The sequence below is a fragment of the Mauremys mutica genome, chromosome 2, assembly GCF_020497125.1.
Source record: "Mauremys mutica isolate MM-2020 ecotype Southern chromosome 2, ASM2049712v1, whole genome shotgun sequence".
NCBI classification, from domain to species: domain Eukaryota; kingdom Metazoa; phylum Chordata; order Testudines; family Geoemydidae; genus Mauremys; species Mauremys mutica.
Window position 1 is genome coordinate 27,278,357 of NC_059073.1, and position 25,905 is coordinate 27,304,261.

The following is a 25,905-nucleotide window of genomic DNA, read 5'->3' on the forward strand; positions in this document are numbered from 1 at the left end:
AGGGCTGAGCGTGTGTGTGAGAGAGAGACACAGACACTGTACATTTATTAGGAGAGCTAGTCAGGCTTTAAGTTTGACCAGCTGGCTTCCATCCCAGGTCCTCAAAGGATATGGACCCCTGTTACTTATTCAAAATAAATGTGACTTGGTATCAATTGTACACATTATTAATTTTTTTAAACTAAAATCATGAAAACATATCACCAAAGGTAAGCTGTTTATATTAAACTAAAAATAAAATGTTATAAGTATCCAATCAAATTCAGTTAAGGTCAGTATTGGATTGGAGTTAAATCATCAAATTAATACAGAAAACAGTCAGTTGCTATACATTCTGTAAAAGAGACTAAGAAGGTGGTTGTCTGCATGTTTATAAATCCCAATTAAAGATTTTTACCAAGGTCAATCAAACCAATAATTTAAAGTTTGTTAAATAACTTGTTTTTAGTATTAAGCTACCTACTGTCCTAACCACAACCTTGGAGCCAATTATAAAACTTTCTTCTCAAACTTCAGTTTTTTATGTGGTGGCTAACCTTTTTCCTCTCCTTCTCTCTCTTCAACAGAGATTATAATACTAACTTTAGCAGAGCAACCTTGATAAACATAAGTTTAACAAACGCTTATCTACCAGAAATTATAGATGACAATATCAAGTCTCTCAATACTTTCAGGTTCAAAACACAGTTTAATAACTGTCTTTATGAGACAATATTTAGGGCTGTTTAAACTATGATTACTTTTTCTTTCTGGTACTTTCTCCATGTAAACTTTATGGGTGTCACAATTCTTGTGTCTCTGATGGGTGCCTACTTTTGTCTGGGTGCTGCTAAATCCTTAGGGTGTCCCTGCCTGCATAAATGGGAGTCTCTCCAATACTAATTTAAGACACACAGTCTGTGTGCATTTGAAGGAGATGGGGATTCCTGGCTCCCCACTCCCCAAGTTCTTTCAGTATAGTTCCTGATTCACTTCCTGTGATAAGGGCAGAGGGTTGGAGCACAGAACATTTCACAGCTAACTTAGGGGCTTACCAAATCTATTCTGCCCAGCTGATATAACGGCGCCTTCTACCTCTTTGTAGGCACAGGAAATCGGTGAATGATCTTCTCGAGGGCAGTTTCCCTGAAGCTTTCCAGGAGATCTGCTTGAGGGCTGTAGAGCTATTGTCTGTTCTCTCTCAGAGCTGCCCATCAACTGCCTAGGAATTCCTGCTTTTAAACTTTTATTCCACCCATGACATGACTGATGAGGGAAGGTCCAGCCAGGCCCACAGCAGCTCTTTAACCCCTTATCACTGGCATGTGGTTTATACACCCTGTCACAGGACGCTCTCACACACATGCATGCACACAGCCACACTTTCTCTTTCCCATCTTAAAAATAAAGCAAATAAAAAGGCTGGGGTGTCTTCCTGTTAAACTCAAGGCAAAAAATAGGGACAGGAAAATAAGTTACTTAAGATAACAGAAAGTTTGGGAATTCTTCAGTTCTCACAGTATTCTGTGCTCTTGTAAAGTAGGAGCTGAAACAGCAGACAAAAGGCCAGATGATGTTCTGCTGGCCCAGCACTACTTATTAGTGGGCCTCCTTCAGGTGCAGGGAGAGACTGGTCAGAGGCTGCAGGGGTCTGACTTTCCACAAGGTGAACAGCCTAGGAGATTCTGGAAGGTGAATTTTTCCTCGGATGGATGTTGACCCAAAAGGCGAGGCTTTTAAACCTAGTCCTTGATTCTTAAGGTTTACGAATTTTGCTCACTCTGCTTTGCAGTTCCTCCTTCTCTGCCTCCCAAGTCTGGAAAAAACAGGTGCAAGGGCCTACCTTGAAGCCATGCAAGTTTGAATTAAGTCATTGCTGGCGAGCATTAACTTGGGAAAGTTTAAAGCAGCAATTTTAAAATATTCTGTGTTTTTCATATCACAGAGATTGTTGGTCTATGACCAAAAAATAAAATAATAATAATAAAAAATCCAGATACATAAGACCACTTTTCAGGAAGTTGGCCCGATCTCATCTGGGTTGAATGCCTTAAGACATGTCACCAGTTTATGGAAAATTCAATATAAAACACCTATAAAAATAACTAAAGGGAAAAACTCTAGCACAACAAAACCAGTCACTGAACATTAATTCATCAGCCAAACAAAAATAAATTCAGACTTATAAAATTTATCATCTCCAATTTCTACTCTGCTAATGGAAAACAGGCAAATGTTCTTATTTTTCTCACGAATAAGGCAATTACAGTAACTTTTCTATTTTTGAACTGGACTATAGATCAAGCAACTTATTTTTAAAAGATATTTTAAATCTTATCAAGAAGAAGTCCATTAAAATATAATGTCTGTATGCCATACAAGCTATTCTCCTCACAGGGCAGGGGGAAGCTGCAGATCACGTGCATTATGATTTTAAACCCAACAGACACTGTGAAATTCAGAATTAGTTATGAGAACTTTTGACTCTGTTTCTTGCTTGTAGATACACCTCTACCCCGATATAACGCTGTTCTCGGGAGCCAAAAAATCTTACCGCGTTATAGGTGAAACCGCGTTATATCGAACTTGCTTTGATCCGCCAGAGCGCGCAGCCCCGCCCCCCTCGGAGTGCTGCTTTACCGCATTATATCCGAAGTCGTGTTATATCAGGTCATGTTAATCGGGGTAGAGGTGTATTATCATGTGGCCTTTCCTTATCTGATCATACAGTGAGGCAATGTGATATTTTATTTTCCAAATATTTAATTTACAAGTATGATTTAATTCAGATTTTTGTTTAAATCCCCCCTCATCTTCAAAGGCAGTGTCAGTGAGGATGATTAATTAATAGCCAAAAAGTACACTGAAAATTTTAGGTCTGTCTCAGATCAACTTAAAAGCAAGTGAATTTGAAAATATGGTGATTACTGATCTCCACTACTTTGGGACATATGATGTACCTTGTGTAGGAGATGCCAGTGTGCCTAAGTACTGAAGTTGTGTTTAGGTTTTGCTATGCTTTGATTAGTAAACTTTTATTTATATTTAAGTAGTTTTAAAGGATTGCATGATTATTTTTAAATTTATTTGTACCATCCCAGCGCCAAGGCGCTCTAGTCATGGACCCTGTTGTGTTTGGTGCTCCCCAAAAAGTCTTTTAGTCAATCTTTTTTTCATTTTATTAAAGTATAATAAAATTATATTCTCTTGAAGCATATTGAAACTTCCTCCATGAAAGCATTTTTTAAATTGGATCTTGTGCATTTGAACAAACATCAACTTTTCAACCTAAAAATAAATGCAAAATAGTGGACTTAGAAATGGAAGAAACCTCTTATACTAACTTCTGTTGACCAATTACATTACGTTGTTAATACAGTATGTAGATTGTTCAGTTTCATTTTAGCTATTTTTGACTGTAAAATCTATCTGAAACAGTGTATAGGATAAGGGAGGGTTTGCTGCATTGTGTAATTCAAGATTAGTGAAATATTCTTTAGATGTTATGCTTTAAACAAAAACCCTTTTTCTAGCCATTTTACTATCTATTAACAGCCTTGCTCCAGAGATTGGCTTTCAAATGAAACTGAAATAAAATAAGTAATATCCATAGAAGGTCAACTTGTTCTCATTGGTAGAACAATCAATTGTATGCTTTCCAAATAAATGTTTGTTTAAATATATAGTAATTGCAATCAAATTGCTTTTAAATGAAGGGGGATTCCGCTCCCCCAAAAAAGCTATGAGCAATTCTCAGTAGTCTGATGACATATACCCTTTCCTCACTGATTTGTATTGATTAAATTCTTACTCGACAACTTCATGTTTGTAATATTACTGTTCAAACTGTAGTTTCTTCTAATTTATTCTCTGTACTCCTCTATGTAATATACATGCATCTCTACATTATAAAAATTGTAGACTTTTTCATGAATAAATCCATGATGCATTGTTGTCTTAAATAAGTAGAAACAATATGGATGTATACTGTAATCATCTTGTTTACCAGTAACTGTTGTGGGCTTTTTGCCATAATATTCAGAACAGAAAATGCACTAAATTATTTTGATTTAATTTTTCAGCCCTGCATCACATCTGCATTTTTCTATAAAACACCCTCACACGCTGTCCTGGGAATATTACACTATGTTCCAGTGTAAAGCCCATCTTGTTATGAGATTGATAGAAAACAGGATCAGTATGGAGTTCATGCTACAAGTAGGTGTTTAAATTCTTATATGAGGTATATTCAACTTTTTATCTTTAAGTACAATTATGTTCTGAAAGTTACTTTTTTAAAACCATCTTGGGGTTTCGTGTTTGCCTGTGTATCAATAACTTAGAGATAAATTGTGCTCATTGTAAAGGTAAACTGGATTATAATGCACAGGTTGGTTATTTCCTTCTCAGACATGGCTAGTAATTAAAGGTTCTGAACCCCAAATTAGCTCCTCAGTGACATCTTTGCAATTTCATTGCCTCCAGTAGAGTTACTGCTTGAAACTTAGTAAACAATTTTTTTTGCACTATAAAGAGAACCAGCAGGGTTCTGGCCTATGTTGGGCTCATAGCATTATCATAACTAAATAATAATTAAAATACGGCTTCTTTGAAAAGTTAAATACTTGTGAGATTTCAGTTTCTCTTTCTATTTTATGATTTTGTGAGAAAAAAACGTGATACTTAATAAAGGGAGACCCAGAACTCTGAAAGCAGTATTCTTCTCTAAAGATGTAATTCTCTTAATTGGTATAATGATAAAATATAGGACAAAACATACAACGCTAATGGTTCTTATGTAAACTGGAATCACAACAGCCTGTACTATGTTCCTTCACACAGTATCCAGATGGTAACTTGTTCTTTGTAGTCTGTGTAAAAGAAAACTCAACCCTGATATGCACTTTAAATACGGCGGTTTACTGTCCTGAGAAATAAATTGAGTGACTTGTTTTACAATAGATAGCCTTAGAAGTTAATCTTCTTTTATAGCAAGGTATAATAGAGTTTTTAATAGACTTTGAGTCGTAACAGAGTAATGTAGTACATGAGTAGGGCCCTACCAAATTCATGACCATGAAAAATGCAGTGCGGATTGTGAAATCTGGTCTCCTGCCCATGAAATCTGGTCTTTTGCATGCTTTTACCCTATGGTTGGTATACAGATTTCATGGGGAAGACGAGCATTTCTCAAATTGGAGGTCCTGACCCAAAAGGGAGTTGCAGGGGGGTTGCAAGGTTATTTTAAAGGGGTCACAGTATTGCCACTCTTACTTCTGCGCTGCCTTCAGAGCTGGGCGGCCAGAGCGTGGCGGCAGTTGGCCTGGCACCCAGCTCTGAAGGAAGCGCCCCGCCAGCTGCAGTGTAGAAGTAAGGGTGGCAATACCATACCATGCCACCCTTACTTCTGTGTGGTTGCCTTCAGAGCTGGGTGGCCGGAGAGTGGTGGCTGCTTACTGAGGGCCCAGCTCTGCAGGCAGCAGCGCAGAAGTAAGGGTAGTAATGTCATACCACTCCATCTTTACTCCTGCACCGCTGCTGACGGTGGCTCTGTCTTCAGAGCTGGGCTCCTGGCCAGCAGCTGCCGCTCTCCAGCTGCCAGCTCTGAAGACAGTGCTGCTGCCAGCAGCAGCGCAGAAGTAAGGGTAGCAGTACCGCAACACCCCCTACAATATCTTTGTAACCCCCCCTACAACTCCTTTTTGGGTCAGGACCATAGAATTACAACACCGTGAAATTTCAGATTTAAATAGCTGAAATCATGAAATTTATGATTTTTAAATTCCTATGACCGTGAAATTGACCAAAATTAACTGAGAATTTGGTAGGGCCCTATACATGAGATACAATCATGAAGAATTTTTTTTATAAAGATGCGCATATAACTAGGTAAGTTAGTTATTGGAGAATGCATCTTTAGATGTAAAAGGGAGGTAAAAATATCATATTTTATATATATAGATATTTGTGTAAAAGAAAATGATTGCTGTTGATGATAATTAACATCAACTGTAAGCTCTCAAAGTATTTATAGTCTTGTGCTTTAGAAATGCTTATAGCTAGATAATAAGTACTGAAATACATTTCTGCATTCAACTCCATGTAAATTTATTAGAAAACTGCCTGTTAAAATATGCCTGGTGATGAGTGATGAGCATAGATAGGAAAGGGTGAAATAGTGTGTCACTACCTTTTGTCCCAGGGCTAAACATTTTATTTGTCATTAAGATAATGCTGGTACTGCAGCTGCCTTTGAATTAGGCCTAACCTCTTCCCAGCAGCATTGTTTTTAGCCCATTGTATCTGCACTCTATCTGCAAATCCCACTTCAGATAGCGACAAGCTAATGAGTTTCTGAAATTCTTTTATTTTGAAAGGGATCTTTTCTTTCTTTCTTTCTTTCTTTCTTTCTTTCTTTCTTTCTTTCTTTCTTTCTTTCTTTCTTTCTTTCTTTCTTTCTTTCTTTCTTTCTTTCTTTAAGATAAATGTTACAGAACGAGCTGATTGGCATTGGCATTTCCTGAAAACTATCAAGATAAAAAATTCAGATAATTCAGTATTCTAATATGTAAAATGAATTTTTCTATCATTTTAGGTTTTCAACAAACTGTTGAGTCTGGCCAGCACTGCCTCGTCTCAGAAGTTCCAGTCTCACATGTGGAGTCAGATGTTGGTTTCCACGTCTGGATTTTTGAAATCCATCTCTAATGTCTCTGGCAAAGACATCCAGCCTTTAATAAAGCAGTGGGTGTATCCTTTTCATTCTAGTTCTGAATTGTTAAAGTGGAGAAGAAATGTAGCTTTTCGTTGGCACTATTAAAGGAATGTGCAGGAAAATATGAAATGCCTAAATTTTTAAGAGTTAGAAACAAAGGGATTCATATTAAAAATAGGAACAAACGACCTATTCAGATTCCTTTCATAGTGACTTACAATACGCTGGCTTTTTCTGGGTGCTTTTTGCTTTTCAAGACTGGAAGGAGTTGCAGTATTTGTCAGTTTTACCAGTAGTGGAATTACTATAAAGAAGCTCAAGCACTCTCATGGAATTAAAGGTCAAACTGTACTACAGAGATCCAGGGGACACTGCCGTTAGAAATATGCTAAAGTCTGACATGGAAAATGCTATAGTCTGGTGCATTTTCAGATGTGATTTCCAGTAAATCACTGTGGCATAAATTACCTGGGGTAGCAGACTGATAGTAACAGTACATTTTTTAGATCAATGTGAGCCCTAATACTAGCAGAAATTTAAAAATAAATTGTTTTATCTATTTTCACTGGTATTTTAAATGAACATTTTATGGCTGCAGCAAAATCAGAGGAACAAGGTAGTTTAGGTAATATCTTTATTGGCCCAACTTCTGTTGGTGGAAGGGACAAAGCTGTAAGCTTCACAGAGCTCTTCTTCAGGTTTGGGGATGGTAACCAGAGTGTCTAATCTAAATGCAAATTGGGACAGATTAAGTGTAAGGGGATCACATGTGCCATATGGTTGTACTGTTTCAGTAGAGAAAACAAAACTCAATTTTATTCATGTATGTAGAGGATTATTCATTTGTTCTGGCTTTTCCCGTAAGTAATATTTTATATAACTCTTAGTATGTAAAAAGGCCTGAAAGCAAGATTACTATTCCATAATACTAGAACAATACATAAAAATCAATGTGCACCAAAGAAATTTTAGAATGTACCACATTTCTGGAGTGAAATATTTCACAATGGATAAACACGCATCCATTTTTTTTCATGGGGCCTGGTAAGGAATCATCTAACTTATTAATTCTTCTTTCCATACCTAGCTATGCAAAAATACTAGTAATCAGTGGAGAATTCCATGAACTGTTGAGCAATAGTCAACATGGTTTCTGTAAAGGGAAATCGTGTCTTACTAATCTATTAGAATTCTTTGAAGGGGTCAACAAACATGTGGACAAGGGGGATCCGGTGGACATAGTGTACTTAGATTTCCAGAAAGCCTTTGACAAGGTCCCTCACCAAAGGCTCTTACGTAAATTAAGCTGTCATGGGATAAAAGGAAAGGTCCTTTCATGGATTGAGAACTGGTTAAAGGACAGGGAACAAAGGGTAGGAATTAATGGTAAATTCTCAGAATGGAAAGGGGTAACTAGTGGTATTCCCCAAGGGTCAGTCCTAGGACCAATCCTATTCAATTTATTCATAAATGATCTGGAGAAAGGGGTAAACAGTGAGGTGGCAAAGTTTGCAGATGATACTAAACTGCTCAAGATAGTTAAGACCAAAGCAGATTGTGAAGAACTTCAAAAAGATCTCACAAAACTAAGTGATTGGGCAACAAAATGGCAAATGAAATTTAATGTGGATAAATGTAAAGTAATGCACATTGGAAAAAATAACCCCAACTATACATACAACATGATGGGGGCTAATTTAGCTACAACGAGTCAGGAAAAAGATCTTGGAGTTATCGTGGATAGTTCTCTGAAGATGTCCACGCAGTGTGCAGAGGCGGTCAAAAAAGCAAACAGGATGTTAGGAATCATTAAAAAGGGGATAGAGAATAAGACTGAGAATATATTATTGCCCTTATATAAATCCATGGTACGCCCACATCTCGAATACTGTGTACAGATGTGGTCTCCTCACCTCAAAAAAGATATTCTAGCACTAGAAAAGGTTCAGAAAAGAGCAACTAAAATGATTAGGGGTTTAGAGAAGGTCCCATATGAGGAAAGATTAAAGAGGCTAGGACTCTTCAGTTTGGAAAAGAGAAGACTAAGGGGGGACATGATAGAGGTATATAAAATCATGAGTGATGTTGAGAAAGTGGATAAGGAAAAGTTATTTACTTATTCCCATAATACAAGAACTAGGGGTCACCAAATGAAATTAATAGGCAGCAGGTTTAAAACAAATAAAAGGAAGTTCTTCTTCACGCAGCGCACAGTCAACTTGTGGAACTCCTTACCTGAGGAGGTTGTGAAGGCTAGGACTATAACAATGTTTAAAAGGGGACTGGATAAATTCATGGTGGCTGAGTCCATAAATGGCTATTAGCCAGGATGGGTAAGAATGGTGTCCCTAGCCTCTGTTCGTCAGAGGATGGAGATGGATGGCAGGAGAAAGATCACTTGATCATTGCCTGTTAGGTTCACTCCCTCAGGGGCACCTGGCATTGGCCACTGTCGGTAGACAGATACTGGGCTAGATGGACCTTTGGTCTGACCCGGTACGGCCTTTCTTATGTTCTTATGTTCTTATGTGATTTTTTTTATAAAGTGTGGGTAAAGCTGGTAACAAGCTAATAACAGGGTAACTTTGAAAGAGACATTCCTGAGAGAACAGGACTAAAAGAGAACTTAATTGATCCATAACTCTTCAGGATTATTTGATTTGGTGTCCTCTGTGCTTTAGCCACATTATTGTTAGATGAAAATACTGCACTTCAGTGAGATCTCTGTTCCATTTTGGTTGTGACTAAAATAAGGCAATAATTGTCACACAAACTAAAACTATTCACAGAAATGGTTAAACCAGTAGCTGCCTGAAATACAAAACTGGTGGAGATTACTATTCGTATTCAGTTTTATTGAAAGTAACAAACCCAAGAACACTACCATAATGACCCAGATTGAAAAACTTCTAGAAAATAGATGTTTTACGTGAAATCTGGTTAGAAAACAGTAAACTCTAATCTTTGGTCATATTTCTCTGAGTTTCACTTAGCCAAAACATACAAAAAAACTAACATACTTACTGGTGGTGCTTAAATTAAGAGTCTGGCCTCCCTGAAGAGAGACCCAGTACTGCTAGAACAGCGGTCCCCAAACTTTTGAGGGTCACATTCTCCTGGGGCTGGGATTGGGTCCACGGCTCGGGGTGGGGAGGGGTACATGGTCAGGGGGCTCAGGCTGGGGCTCAGCTGGGGGTGGGTCTGAGGTCGGAAGCGGGGCCGCGGCCAGGGGCCAAGGCTGGGGGCAGGGGCGAGAGCAGAGCTGCAGCTGGGTGCGATGGGGGCCAGCAGCCAGGCCTGTGGCCAGGTGCAGCTCCACTCCCAGCCTTGCCCCCAGCCTCAGCCCCGGGCCAGAAACGGAGCCGTGGCCAGTGGCTAAGGCAAGGGACTGCCGTGGGCCCAGGAGCAGAGCCGCGCCAAGGCTGGGGACAGGGACAGGCGAGGGGATGGGAGCCGGGGATGCAGCTGGGGGCAGGACCAGAGCTGGGGGTGGGGGTGGGGAGGGGCTGGGTGGCGCTCCCTCCCCACCCCCTGTGAGGGCTGGCCTGGGCCCCACTGTGCCCTCCATGCATTCCTCCATGCCCCCTGGGTGGGGGGTGCCCCACAGTTTGGGGACCTCTGTGCTAGAGGAAGTGCGCAAGGACACCTGTGGAACATGGTGTGAAATAATACAGCTTTTCATTAAGACTTGTTTTTATTTTCAGTGGAAAAAATTTACTGCACTTCACAGTACTAGGCATTCTGTCTACAGTTCTTTTTGTTGAACTTTCTGTAATCTTGTTTTCTCTACCAGCATATAAAAATCTTCAATAAGACTATTTTAAAAAATATTCCTGAGGTGCTCCCTTTGCACACGGCTTTTGTCTCCCATTGATGGGACTGAAGGGAACTCAAAATATTTTTCTCTCTCCATTTTTCTTTGAACCTTTTTGTGCTGTGACAGTCAAATACAAATCTAGTGCAAAATGTGAGAATGTAAACCTTATAAATGTTATTTTTATTTATAAACACTATCTCTTGTCCCTCAAAATTCCTATACAATTCATTAGGGATCAGAGTGGTGTGGTAAAATTTTATGGCAGTTTTGCATTTAATAGAAAACGAAATGTATTGGAATTGGAAATAAAGCAAGACTACACTTCTCCTGGGACCCAGAAATATGTGGTAAGGTCCATTTTCCATAGTTTGTTTACAACACGGTTGATGTGCATTTGTGTCTGCACACACATTTATAAACGTTAGGCTTATATTTATATTAGACAAATTCGTTTTTATTACACTAATAATGAAAGTATCTTAATTTTCTTCAGGGTCCTCTTAAAGTGACAGTGCAAGAACTTGATGGATCTTTCAACCATACATTGCAGATAGAAGAAAACAGTCTTAAACATGATATACCTTGCCATTCCAAAAGCAGAAGGTAAGAATTAGAACTACAGAACGCAGATATTTATAGAATGTATGTATAATAATGTCCAGTGCAATTAATGGGAAATGTCAAATCTAACTCTTTTAATACTTCTTTTTGTAAATGTTGATGATCTTCCTGTATAATTTACCAATTTTGTGATAATAGAGTCATAGGCCAGAAGGGACCACCAGATCATCTAGTCTGACTATCTGTATATTACAGGCCACCTACAGCAACCAGCACCAATTAACTCAATAACTGAAATTAGACCAAAATATTACAGCCCACAGAAGACTATACTGTTATGTACCACAGGCAGAGGTCAGGAAGGTCCAAGGTGCACTAATGCCTGAGGCCTTCTTAGTGGCAGGGAAATGATTAAGTGAGAGATACCAAGATAATCCTGGCAAGTGATCTGCACCCACATGCAGAAAGTGAAAAATCCCAAAGGTCACTACTAGTCAAAGTTCTTTCCCAACCCGACATATGGTGATCAGTTAAACCCTGAGCATGTGAGCAAGAACCAGCCAGTCAAGCACCTGAGAGAGAGACTGCTCAGTGCCATCTCAGAGCCATGGGCTACCCCGTCCAATGTCCCGTCTCTAGCCATGGCCATCATTGATTCTTCAAAGGAAGAAGATTAAAAAAGAACAACGCAGAATATATTCCAGTGGGGGGATATCCCTTTCTGACCCCTGTAGGTGGCTAGCTGAAACCATGAAGCGTGACGTTTTAGGAAAATAAGATGAAAACCAGAAGTGAGCCCTATGGCTGCCAAGCCCTGCCCCCTACCAGCACAAACAACCCCATCATACAATCACATTCATAAATTTGTTCAGCTCCCTCTTAAAACTAATTAAGTTGTTTGCCCCTACAACTCTTATTAGGAGGCTGTTCCAGAACCTCACCTCTGATGGTTAGAAACCTAATTTCAAGTCTGAATTTGTTCATGATCAGTTTATACCCATTTGTTCTTGTGCCAACATTGTCCTTTAGCTTAAATAGCTCTTTGGTAAATATCCTCTCTGGCATTTACTCCCCCTATATAGAGAGCAATCATATCTTTCCTCAGCCTTCTTTTTGTTAGACTAAACAAGCCAAGCTTTTCCAATCTCTTCTCACAAAATAGGCATTTCATTCCCCTGGTCAGCTTAGTTGCTCTTCTCTGCGCCTGTTCCAGTTTAAATTCATTACTCTTGAACATGTATGACTAGAGTTGTACACAGTATGCCAAGAGGTCTCAGTGCTGTGTACAATGGCATTAATACTTCTCTATCTCTACAGGAAATGCCTTGCCTGATGTAGCTTAGAATCATATTTGCCTTTTTCACAGCCGTGTCACTTTGGTGGCTCATAGTCATCCTGCGATGAACCCACATGTCCAGATCTCTTTTCTCCTCTATCACTTCCAACTTATGAGCCCCAGCTTGTAACAGAAATTCTTATTATTAGACCCTTAGTGCATGACCTTGAACTTTGTGCTATTGAATTTCATCTCATTTCTGTCACTCCAGTATTCAAAGTTATCTGGCTCTTCTGTAATATTCCGATCCTCTTTTTTATTGAGATTGCCTCCCAACTTTGTATCATCAGCAAAATTTTATTAGCACACTCCGACTTTTTGTGCCAAGGCCATTAATAAAAATATTGAATAAGATTGGTCCTAAGACCTATGTTTGAGTAACTCCACTAGTAACCTCCCTCAAATCCAATAATTCACCTTTCAGTACAACCATTTGCCTTTTTTCCTTTAGTCAGTTCCTTATTCACCTGGTAGTTCTAGTACCTGATCCTCATCGTCTCTAATTTTACTAATAATTTCCCATGTGGCACCGTGTCAAATGCTTTACTGAAGTTCAAATATGTTAGATTTACTGGACTTCCCTAATCTAAATGGTTAGTTTCTGAACGTAGGTTAGCCTGGCATGGTAAACCCATGTTGAATTGCATCCCTTTACCTCCATGAATTTAATTATTCTTTCCTTCACAATTTGTTCTAATTGTGAAGGAAAGAATAATTGCATAGTAGTGAGGTCAGACTAACTGGTCTGTAATTGTCTGTATCACCTTTTTCCCCTTTTTTTGAAATATAGGTACAACATTATCTTTCTCCACAGGCATAGGTAGATATATTAAAGTCCTTGCTACTGGACTAGCAATCTCATGTGCCAGTTCTTTAAGTATTCTGGTATGGAAATTGCTCATTCCCCACTACTTAAGTGCATTAAGTTCCTTGAATTCTTCTTCTACCTCAGCTGTGGTAATTTTCATCTCTAGATGCTCATTTCTATCAGCCATATTGGCTTCATGCACATGTTCCATATTATCATGCTTATTGAAAATGAAGGCAATAATAATATGTTATAATATAATTATCAGACATACCTACAACGTATAAGAGAGAGCATTCAGAGGAAAAAGCAGAATCAGTTATTAGCACTACATTCACAGGTAATCAGATGCTAAGACTTAACAACAAATTTCATAAAGTTCCTAGGCCTTGTAAAAATCTAAACAGAAACTTGTTTGTGTAATATGGAATAGTTTTTAGTACATTTTAATTCCTTTATGAATTGCTCAAGGAGAAATGCCTTTGAATGGGAAATCTCGCCAAGAAAGAAGACCAGAAACAACAAGAAATAACTCAGATCAGGCAACTGGATTAAAAAATATCATATTTTCCCCTTCCCTACAAATACCAAGACTGTACTGATTAAACTTATGAGTAAAACAAACCAAATACTTCCCTATTCAGATTGTCTTAGTCTCCTAAAAAGATTTTTTTTAAATCACTTCAGCCTCAACTTTGCAAAGATGTATGTGTGTACTTAATTTTAAGCATGTAAGTACTGTAATCTTGTTTAAGACAGTGGGTCTCCTCATGGGCTTCAAGTTTGTGAGTAAGGGTTTGCAGGATCTTAAATGAGTCCGAGTGGGAGTGAAGTGGAATTAAGTACCTAAAAACAGACCATTCCCCAAAATCATTTATTCTGGAGCTTTACAAAAACTACCAACATGAATATGAACACCATGATGTTACCCCCACCTTCAGCAAAACATAAAAAATCAAAACACACAATGAGAAATTTTAATAAAGCTAAAATACTTCTTCATGGAAGTGGCATCACTGATGGGATGTTGTCAGGACCACAGGCAGAGAGGACTTCAGCAAGACTAAAATATAAACCCATAACACAATGGTTCTCAAACTGTGAGTCGGGATCCCAAAGTGGGTCTTAGCCCTATTTTAATGGGATTGCCAGGGCCAGCATTAGACTTGCTAGGACCCAGGGCTGAAGCCTGAGCTCCCCCCCAACCAGGCCAGTGGGGCTGGGGCTCCGGTCTCATCTTCCCCCATCCGACGTGATGGTGCTCGGGCTGCGCCCCCTTCTCCTCCCACCGGGGCAGCAGGGCTCGGACTCTGCTCCTCCCTATCCCCTGGGGTCATGGATTAACTGTGTTGTCAGAAGGGAGTAGTGGTGCAATGAAGTTTTAAAACCCCTGCTATAACATCATGGTGTTTTTAATAGATATGTGTACTTTATCTCAGTATTCATAGTGATCACATATTACACTTAATCCTGATTTAAACATGTTATATGTTGTTATATATATATATAGAGAGAGAGAGAGAGAGTCAGTATAGTTATCTGAAGGTTATATTCTTCATTTTGAAGGTATAGCTTAAATTGTATTACTTTTTTAAAACACAGAAATAAGAAAAAAAAGATTCCATTAATGAATGGAGAAGAGGTGGACATGGATCTTTCTGCAATGGAGTAAGTTGGTTTGTTGAAGACAAAGGGACATTGTCTCCTCCATGCTTATATATAATTCCCTTAGTAGTATTAATATTTGCCTTAAGCATGTTTTAAGGTTTTGGGTGATGATATTTATCTTTCAATTCATAATTGCTGTTTATTCCTGTAATCCATCATTTTTATATTTGCCATTGTTTTTCAATATCTGAGGTTTTATTTTCCTAGTTGGGGATAGTTTAGGAAATTCTGATTATTGTACTATAAATGCGTAGAGTAATCTGAGCCGTTTTTGGAGAAAGCTCAAACTGGGCATGACAATGTGTTGGAATAAATGAAGATGTTCATTCTTGTGCATTTCTAATCATATCTCTAAGGTTAGTTTAAACATAAAATTTAAACACGTAATTAATACAGAAGTGTTCATTGCAATTTTAGTTTTGCAACAGAATTTGTTGCCCTTGCATTAAACTTAGGGAAATATTTGATGGAGCTCAGTGAATGCCATGTAAATACCTGGATGGATGGATCCATTTTAGATGAGTTCCTGAAATCTGGGATTAGGGTGACCAGACAGCAAATGTGAAAAATCGGGATGGGGGTGGGAGGTAATAAGAGCCTATATAAGAAAAAGACCCAAAAATTGAGACTGTCCCTATAAAATCGGGACATCTGGTCACCCTATCTGGGATTCATTTATACTTAATCCATCTTGATTGCAAATTAATTGTATACAAATGTTTTGTACTGAGACCTATATGCTAAAAGTATATTTATAAATTCTTGTATTAATTCATTTGGAACTATCTTGCTCCAAGGAAGCAGGGTCAGTTCTTGCTGTGAACAAATGCCCACTGTTCTCTCTGTGAGTTTGAACTGGTGTTGCTCTCTGAACTGGTGAAGGTGTTGGCAGCTTTCATGTACTCCAGCGCTGATGAAGGCCAGTGGTCCATTATTGGTAGGCATTGTCATCACCTCCATGAAGAAGGGCATCTTGCCTGTTTCTCTTCAAGAGAATTAGGGGTAAAATAATCTGATATATTAAGCCTCGTTTATGAACATGTGATCTAGTAATGTAAATCTATAGAGGACATTTTCATTGGTGAATTTTTTAATGAATAATTTCTACATATTAAATACACAGAAATAATTTGACAAATAGTACAAGTATCATGTACAAAAGAAGAAATGACCACAGTTAACTGTAAGTGGTTCTGGTCATTTATGGTCAAGTGGCTAGGGCACTGCACAGGGATTTCGGAGCCCGTACCACTGTGTGTGTTTGGGCAAGCTACTTTACCTCTCAGTACCACTGCTTTCCCTCCCCCCAGAAGTTTTGCCAGTTCTTCTCTCTTTTGTACTCGTGGTCTCCGTTTCTCACAAGTGACTGCATTTTTTTCTCCATATCTCCCCCATATGCCTAGAACATTTTCCTTGTCTCTGTATATCATACAAGCTCTTTCTTTCTCTTAAATCCCTCTTAAAACTTCCTTCTTTTGGTTATTCTTTCATATCAAGATGCATACATTAAGAGCATGAGATATGCTTATGTTCATTATTGATAACTCTCCTCCTCCTCCTCCTCCTGTGCCCTCTCCCTGTCCATTGTTTATCATTGAGTGTCATCATCTTGCTGTGTTATTGACTTTTACATGGTAAGCTTCTTGGAACAGAGGCCTTTTTTTTGCCTGTACTTGTAACTTGGATCTTCTAATAACTATGAGGTATATGTGAAATGAGCTGGTGAGCCCTGTCAGTTTCCACCATGATAGCTCACCACATGTTAAAAACCATCAGTGCAATTGTCTCAAATTGGCCATTTTTTGGGTCGTCTAAGCATTGTTCAACCATGCCAGATACAGTCTCTGAGGAAAGAGAATTAAACACATCGAGACTATTACTTATTTTGCTGTTGTCTGTCATATGGCTACCAGTTTAGCATATTTAACAGTGGTTTAGCCTTTTTTTTGTTAATTTACAATTAGCTGAGACACCTTTTTTATTTACTATTGTAGGTTTACAGTGTTTTAAGCTGTGAATGTTTTGTTTGTCTTTTTTTAGTGCTGATTCTCCTTTACTCTGGATTAGAATAGATCCAGATATGTCTGTATTGAGGAAGGTAGAATTTGAACAAGCTGACTTCATGTGGCAATATCAGCTTCGGTATGAGAGAGATGTAGTTGCACAGGAAGAATCCATTTTGGCATTGGAAAAGTTCCCCACTCCAGCATCGCGACTTGCCCTGACTGATATACTGGAACAAGAGCAATGTTTCTACCGAGTGAGAATGCTGGCCTGCTTCTGTCTTGCAAAGGTGAGATCACATAGCACAGAATAATGAGAGAAATCTGCTAGACATTGTAAACATTTGAAAATGAGTAAAAAATCATCACAGTTTTTAAATTGGCTTGATATGTGGCCTGTTTAAAGTGGTTTGCCAAGTATTTTTAACATGACTGATTTGAAAGGAAAGCTTTATTATTTTAGTCTGTAAATGGAGACTGCAGAAAGCTTTCATAATAATTGTCAAAATTGAGATGTCAGACATTTAAACCACAAGGGATTTTTCCAGATTTCATTAAGTTGAAGAAATAAAAGAACTTTTGTTTAAAAAATTTTCAGAGAGCCAAAATGTATTTTATTTTGGTGGGAAAGTCCTTGGTCCTTCTTCTGAGAAATCTGGTGAAGTGGTGAATTTCACCTTTATAGCATGAGAGAGACTACTATGTGCATTCAGATTGTTGCAGTATATCTCTTTAGGTTGAGTGGTACAAAAATAAATGTAATGTTAGTCTGCATTTGAAAATTAAGAATCAAATTGTTGACTTAAAAAGGAGGTGGGGGGGAACAGTTTGGTTACAAAATTAGTAAGTCCTATAGGAGTTCAAATGAAAAGCAAATTGGATATCACCGGAAACTTACAGGTGGAAATGTCAAGAGTTAAAATTAAAAAAAAAAAAAAGTCTTAAGGAAGCATAATCAAGGAGTAGCTGAATGTTTTCTGGTGTGCAATAAATTAATCTCTCTGAACTTCCTTTCTGTCATTATGAGGATGTATACAATATATATCTGTTTGAAAATATATTTAGAGTAACGTTATTTTCAAAATCAAAAGACTTGTGGCAACATATTTTAGCATTACAAAATACTAATACAAAAGATAAAAGTACACTTTCTCCATTATGTGCTGGCATTGATACTGCCAGTTTGACTCAGCAGTGATGTGCATATTTATTGGAGTGCTCTGTGTGAATTCCTTATGAAAAACTCAGTAAGTGTCTTGCTTAAAGTGAATATTAAAAAGAACAGCTTTGATAGCATCTCCACTCATGTCATTTTTCACTCTAAAAACCGCTTATTATACTGAACACTTTTATCACTGTACTGTTTGCTCCTGGTAAACAGAGTAAATTCTGCTGAGTGTAACACTATGAACAAGGTGATGTCCTTGCAAGTGGTAGGTGTTTCATAGAAAAAGCAGATCCCAGCCCCCAAAGAGATTATAATCTAAATGATTTGATAGACAAGTGAGGCTATAACATAAAACAGACTGGAGCATGGAAGAATACAGTTACTGCACACATACTGATTTGTTTGTGTATATACACTCACATGTATATACATATAAATATGCATATCCTCATATTTTTAGGGGATGTGGTAGAAGTGGTTTTTTCATGAGTTATTTGAGTTAGGCCAGGGTGAAGATTTGACATGTAGATTTTGAAAGGATATTCCAAATCTAGAGACAAAATGGAAGAAGGTACAGATGTGTAAGATGAAAGACACTTTCAGGTTGGCATCCTTGGTAGTGGAAAAGAGGCAAAAGGAGACCACGTCAGAGATGTGTAGGGACTTAAAAACTAGGGAAAGAAATTTGAACTTCCTGTGCAGCATAATGAGAAGTCAGTCAAATGGAGAGAGGGAAGATATGGCTGAAGCAATGGTTGAGAAAGATTTTGGCTTGAATGTTTTTCATTGAGCGATTGGTGATGGTGAAGATAATCAATGTTGCACTAGTGCCTAGGGTATTCCATTGTGCTAGGTGCTATACAAAGACAAAGGTAGCCATGGTCCCTGTTAGTCCCAAGAAGATTACTGTCTAGTAAAGGGCCAAACTTTGCCAGCCTTAAATTAAGGGAGAGGAGGTGATTGCTGTAGTTAAGGAAGAATATGCTTAGGGATTGACACCAGGAACAGAAAATTCAGTTCTTGTTAAAAGTTGTGAGGAAAATAAAACAGGATTTGATTGTGGTCTGGAATTGTGAGGAATTCAAAATGAACCCCAGGTTCTGAGCAAATCCATAAGGGGTTTTTAAAACCCCACAGTACCAATTTTGGAATGAATAGTTTCTGGTGAAACAGTTTGATGCAGCTCAGTGTGGACAGGATTTTTTTTTCCCTTTCATAGGGAAATACTGTGGGGAGAAAGTATAATTTGATGCATTTTAGTGCCAATTTTACCTTAAGGTGGATAGTGGGAAAACTGTGTTCTCACTATCAGAGAGACAAAGTGGGTGAGGGAATATCTTTTATTGGACCAATTTCTGATGGTGAAAGAAACAAGCTTTTGAGCTTACACAGAGCTTTTCAGCTCTGGGAATGGTACTCAGAGCTCTGTGTAAGCTCAAAAGCTTGTCTCTTTCACCTACAGAAGTTGGTCCAATAAAAGATATTACTTCACCCACTTTGTCTCACTAATATCCTGGTACCAGCACAGCTACAACAACACTTCTCACTGTCAACTCACATTAATTTTAACGAAGACTAAAAGTGTTCAGTTTTTATTAACTTTATTGAGCAAAATCAAAATTTCCCCTGGTTATTTGAAATATGGTTGGTTCCTAACTAGAGATGTGATTACTGTTGTGAAATGTTGGGTTGCAGAACTATGGATTTTCATTTTGATGCACAGAAGTAGTATGTGATATTCTAGGATAAAACATTAATTAGTAACTAAGTTAAATTAAACATCTGCTTAAGATATTGCATTCAAAACTATTAGTAGCAGAAGCAGCCAGATGACATGTTGAGCTGTAATGGTCTGAGATTTTAACAGTGGGATGAATTAATCTTTTGGACTTTCTAGCCATGCTGGTTGTTTAAATAAATCTTAGTTGACCTTAAAATGTACCACAGCTGACCTAGAGGCTGATTCTATCATCAACCAGGTAATGATTTTTCAGCAAACCTGTATCAAAAGTGAAGAAAATGCAATAACAACTGTACAGCTTCCTGAGTAGGTGATTCCTGGGGAAATGACCATGAAGAGAAAAGAGAAAGCAGAGTTCTTGAGTAAAATTAATTCTTTTTTTGAGTGGGACACTTAAGCTTTGGGTCATAGAATCATAGAATCTCAGGGTTGGAAGGGACCTCAGGAGGTCATCTAGTCCAACCCCCTGCTCAAAGCAAGATCCATTCCCATATATAGGGCCAAGATCATCTATATTAAATTGTCCATTCCCTTCTGCTAAATGGACAGTGATGCTGTTGTGCTGTAGCATCACAGTTTAGCATTAAAGATCCTCCATTGCTATGTGATCATATTTCAGGAGGAATGAACAGCCAACTTCTTTATTATGACATACTGTATTAGGGTACATTAGAACTCTTAAAAATATATTGTTGGATGAATATGATGTGAACAGTGTAAGTTAGATGGGAACATTGAAGCTGTCGTAGAGCTTTTATATATTCCCTAAAAGTAGAAATAACTTGAGACAAGCTTCTTACCTTGTGGTTTGGAAAACTGGGTCATTCATTTAATTCATGCATGCATGGGAGATCTTCACTAAAGGCCACATACAAACTATAGCATGTAAATAGAATAGAGAAACAGAAAAAGTGGCTAAGTCAGTGATTGAGAAGATAAGAAATTAATGTGACTACATTAAAAAATATAAAAAGATACTAAAGATATTGCTGTTGGCTCAATTTAATATAGATGATCGTGGCCCTATATATCAGGGGTGGCCGAATTTACTGACCCTCCGAGCTGCATACAATAATATTCAGAAGTTCAAGAGCCGGCGGCACCTGCTCGGGCTTGAGACTTCAGCCCCGCTCCTGCTGAAGTCATGAGCCCTGGCAGACGCGTCCCATGGGGCCGAAACCCCAAGAACCCCTCCCCACTGGGCAGAAGCCAGAGAAGATGTGTGGAGGGGGGACACGTGTCCCTCCAGATTTTTGCTAGGGTTTTCTGGCCCCGCTCAGTCACATGGTGCTGCCAGGCCCTCTCCCTGCATGGCAGCTGCTGGAGCCGGCAAGCTGGGAGCTTCGGACATGGGGAGAGACAGCGGCAAATAGCTGGGAGCTGCAGGGAGAGCTAGTGCTTATGCTGCTGCCTCTCCAAGCAGCCTCCCTTCGATGAAGCTCTCCGCTGTTTGCTGCTGCCTCTCCACGGGGAGCTAACACCTAAGAGCTGCAGGAAGTGGCCACTGAGGGTAAGAGGGTGGACATGCCAGGGGGAGGGGGAGGAACTCAAGCTATTGGGGGAGGAGTGAACCTTTAAATTGTGTCCCCCAACTCTCAGCAGGCACCAGTCATCTCTGGCAGAAGCCCCTATCCCCACCACCCTACCGCAGGGTAGAAGCCCTAAGTTCCCCCTTCCCCCTAGCCTGGTAGGGGAAGAAGTGGGGGGTTTCACGAACCACACTTTAACTGTAAAAGAGCTTCATGTGGCTCACGAGCTGCAGTTTGGGCACCCCTGCTATATATCTTGCAGCAAATTGCTTAAAATAAATGGAAACTTAATACAAACGCTTTTTTAAAAAATATGGTATGCAGTCTTTATTTAAATAACAGTTTATACTGTGTTGATGTTTTAATCTTTGGTAATACAGCTTCTGAATGTGTTTGTCTTACACTGCTACAGAAATTTCAGAATTGAAGCTATAGCTCCCATTTTCATAATAACCTTTGTCTCAGGGAAACAGAAGGATTTGGCAGCCATGGGCAGGAAGATGGGAGGTTTCTCACTGGGAGAGGATTTGGATCAATTTTGGCTTCTTGGGTTAGAAGCACTGGAACTTCTGTCATTGGGAAGGGAGCTGCCAACGTCTAGAGAGGCATTTTCTCTCTTTGCCTTTCCCAAAGAAACTGAGCAGTTCCCCTGTTTGCTCAATGCTTCTTGCTCTGTTTGACTGAAAATTGTTTTCTGGAAGAAACTGTCGCCCTTCTAAACAAATTAGAGGGAAAACATTAATGTGGCTGTGTCACAACTTGGTAAGAACACCATCATCACACATCTCATTCAGTCTTACAGTATATAAGGAATATTTTTTCCTTACTCTTCTGTGGAGTGTCCTTTACCAAAGGCAAACTGCTCCTCTGTTGCTGCCGAATCATAGAATGCATGGAGTTCTGCTGGTAACATTAAAAATGTTATCAATAAATATAATATACATATTAATTTCTGCAGACATTTACTATTCTATACACTAAAGATCTCAGAACAGGATGAAACAGATCTCAAGAAGATTTGTCTGACTGCAGTCTGGTCATGGTCCATGACTACAGCTAGACAAGAGCCTGAATTGCCTTTTACTGTTGGGGTGGTCTTTTACTCTTGGGGTGGTTGACGCATGGTTGAAATCTATGTTGAGGTTATTGGCAGGGTAAATTTGGGAAATTGTTATTGCAAATGCCTTTTCCGTAATTGGCTTCTGTAGAGACAGAAAACTTGGCTTAATGAACAGAAAATATTTGTCTAAAATATAAAAGGAGGAAATAATTAAAAACAGAAATTGATCGTGCAATGGTAATTAGTTGCAGACTTCCTATAAGTAAAATGAGTTCCACACGCTTTAGTTCCAGTGCATAGAAGGTATGTTGGAGATGATGATATATTGATAAAAATATGTTTCTGTTGAAAAGAGTAGTTCATTCTGTCCAATTATTGTATTTTTTTTAAATTCTTGGAAACAAATATGTGTGCTTTTGTTAAGCCTATGATAAACTTGCAGAGGTGATGATAATGTGCCTTCCCTTCCCCCTAATTATATAGATTGCAAATTCCATGGTAAGTACATGGACAGGACCACCAGCCATGAAGTCACTCTTTACCCGAATGTTTTGTTGTAAAAGTTGTCCAAACATTGTGAAGACCAACAACTTCATGAACTTTCAAAGCTACTTTCTGCAAAAGGTAAAATATGTTTTCTCATTGTACTTTTTAAAAATATGTCAGAGGAAGAAGTTTTTTTTTCTGCAAATGACAAATTCCTCAATATAAATAGTAAGAACACTGTCTGAGCCACAAGCCAAAATCACTGGTTCTCTCCTCAGTCTGATGGTTGTATCTAGCTTTGTTATGCTGTGTCTGTTCGGTCCATTCTTGTCAGCAGACAGTAAATTGAAAGTTTTTTAACAGTTCTTTCTGAATAGCTAATAGAGAGCAGGAATCATTTAAATTTAAAATATATTTCACTATTAGAAACAAGTATACAGGCATAATAGAGGAATATGCTTTGTGAGTATGTGCAAATGTAATCTTACACATAACTTATTATTTTAAAGACTAACAAATTTATTTTAGCATGAGCTTTCGTGAGCTACAGCTACAGCTCAGTGAGCTGTAGCTCACGAAAGCTCATGCTAAAATAAATTTGTTAGTCTTTAAGGTGCCACAAGTACTCCTGTTCTTTTTGCAGATACAGACTAACACGGCTGCTACTCTGAAACCTCTTATTATTTTAGTTACCATTAAACAATTTTTGTTCCTCTTACCTAAAGTTAAATAGTCACATTGTCAGCTGTTTTTTTAATTCATTAATGTCCAAGAATCTCTTATGACACAAATATTATTCAAATGTCATTATTATTGAATCTGAAATCATAATGTTGTGCACTAGTTAGCCTGTAGAATGGAATAATCTTATCACTGTTGCCCTTTGTTCTCCCACTCCATCCTATGGTTTGTCAAACCCACTTGTTGCATCTTAAATTTAGATTCTAAACTTCTCAAGTCAAGGACTGTCTTTTATAGTGCCCAGCATAAAGGTGCCCCAATCTTTTGAGGCCCCTCTGAGCTATTGTGATAAAAAATAACAACAATTGAAATGATTGACAATGATTTCCTGTCAAGCTCTGTTTTAAAAAAAAAAATTGGTTATTGAGTTCTGTCCAAACTTTAGTTTTAATCCCGCTTCTTCCACATCCTTCTCCCACTCCTCCCTTCCAAAAATACTCACCCTTTTTCACCATCTCTCTCTCATCCCAGCCTTCTTTCATATTCTTGCAAATGCTTTTGGTCTTTGTTTATTCTCTCCTGCTACCTTCAGTGTTGTTTCTCTTCCCACAGCATGTTAACCCTCAGCTTCCTAAATTTTTAGATTCTGCTTCTCATGATATTTCATTTGCCATATTTAGCCTTATTTGCCTGGCATCAACTTCCTCTCCTGCATACTCAGAACCATTTCAAGTCTGTCTCCATCAGAGCTAACTGTTTTTAGAAAATAACTTCACAGTATTTTCAACTAAAAATTGTGCAACACTTTGTATATAAGGTATGAAGTCTGACTTTCAAAAGCCATCTAAAAATTGACTTTTCAAAGAGTAAAACTGTTCATTGCTCATTGTTTGATTTAATCTTTAATGTTTTTGTTTTTCCTGCTAATATAATAAGAATTTTATTTTAATCTTCACACAGACTATGCCTGTTGCCATGGCCTTGCTGAGGGATGTTCATAATCTCTGTCCTAAAGAGGTTTTAACATTTATTTTAGACCTAATCAAGTACAATGACAACAGGAAAAATAAGGTAAGGAACCTTCCTACAAATGTTTGATGATCTATTTTAATGACTCTCTCTTGTTATAGGCAGTATAGAGAGCAATAGTCTTTTCTGTACAATACCCTGTGCTACTAACTTATATGTATATGAACATATAATGTGTAAATATACACACGGATTCAGTAAAACTGGTAGTAGATAACTTGGCCTCCATCATTTCTTCCCTGGATCTAGGAGTCTGGTACGCCGCCCTCGACCTGAAAGACACTTATTTTCACATATCGATATTTCATGGACACAGATGTTTCCTACGTTTTGTAGTTGGGACAGTCCACTACCAATTCGCAGTGTTCCCTTTTGACCTAGCAACGGCAGCAAAGGTGTTTACGAAACGCATGTCAGTGGTGGCGGTATACCTCAGATGTTGGGGCATCCAGATTTACTCATACCTTAACGACTAGCTCATCAAGGGCCACTCTAGGGTCCAGGTCCAGTGCAGCATCAAGATGTTGCAAGCCACTTGTCAAGCTCTGGGCCTGTTGATAAACGAACAAAAATCAACATTGATCCCGATCCAACAGATAGTTTATCAGAGAGGTGCTAAACTTTACTCAAGCCAGAGCATTCCTGCCAGAGGCCAGGTTCAGGGCAATGTCAAATCTGATTGCCATCGTCACGGCCCATCCGCTCACCACTGCCTGGGTCAGCTTCAGACTATTGGGGCACATGGTAGCATGCATCTACATTTTCCAATATGCAAGACTCAGGCTGCGTCCTCTCCAGATGTGTCTGGAGTTGATCTACTCCCCGGGCACACATCACCTAGACAAGGTCATCACGATCCCTCTGCAGGTACTTACCTCTTTGCAGTGGTGGTTTAACCTGATTCTGGTGTTGGAAGGTATGCCGTTCACGAGCCCGCGACCAATGGTCTCCCTGATTTCGGATACAGCCGACCTCGATTGTGGCGCACAACTTGGTACACTGCTGACTCAAGGGTTATAGTCTCGAAAGGAGCTCGCATTGCATATAAACATCAGGAAGCTCAGAGCCATCTGCCTGGCTTGCAGTGTCTTCCTCCCCCAACTATCTGGCCAGGCAGTGCAGATGTTGACGGACAACACGGCTTCCATGTTCTATGTCAACAGGCAGGGGGGAGTTTGATCGCTGGCTCTGTGCCAGGAGGCCTTCTGTCTATGGGACTTCTGCATCCAGCATGCAATCCACCTGGAAGCCTTGCACCTCCCCAGCATATGGAACACACTGGCGGATTGCCTCAGCAGGTCCTTCTTCTCTCACCATGAGTGGT

General features: G+C 38.9%; 1 protein-coding gene across 2 annotated transcripts in view; it reads left to right on the forward strand.

The window, feature by feature from the left end:
* The window catches only part of TAF2 (TATA-box binding protein associated factor 2), a 100,607-nt gene that overhangs the window by 38,441 nt on the left and 36,261 nt on the right, over positions 1-25,905 (forward strand). For both annotated transcript variants that reach the window (XM_045006158.1, XM_045006159.1), the window contains exons 11-18: positions 4,062-4,197; positions 6,575-6,729; positions 10,744-10,858; positions 11,005-11,114; positions 14,819-14,884; positions 16,925-17,177; positions 22,869-23,009; positions 24,513-24,623. In XM_045006158.1, coding sequence (XP_044862093.1) covers positions 4,062-4,197; positions 6,575-6,729; positions 10,744-10,858; positions 11,005-11,114; positions 14,819-14,884; positions 16,925-17,177; positions 22,869-23,009; positions 24,513-24,623 — 1,087 coding nt within the window. The remainder of the gene's footprint in view (positions 1-4,061; positions 4,198-6,574; positions 6,730-10,743; positions 10,859-11,004; positions 11,115-14,818; positions 14,885-16,924; positions 17,178-22,868; positions 23,010-24,512; positions 24,624-25,905) is intronic.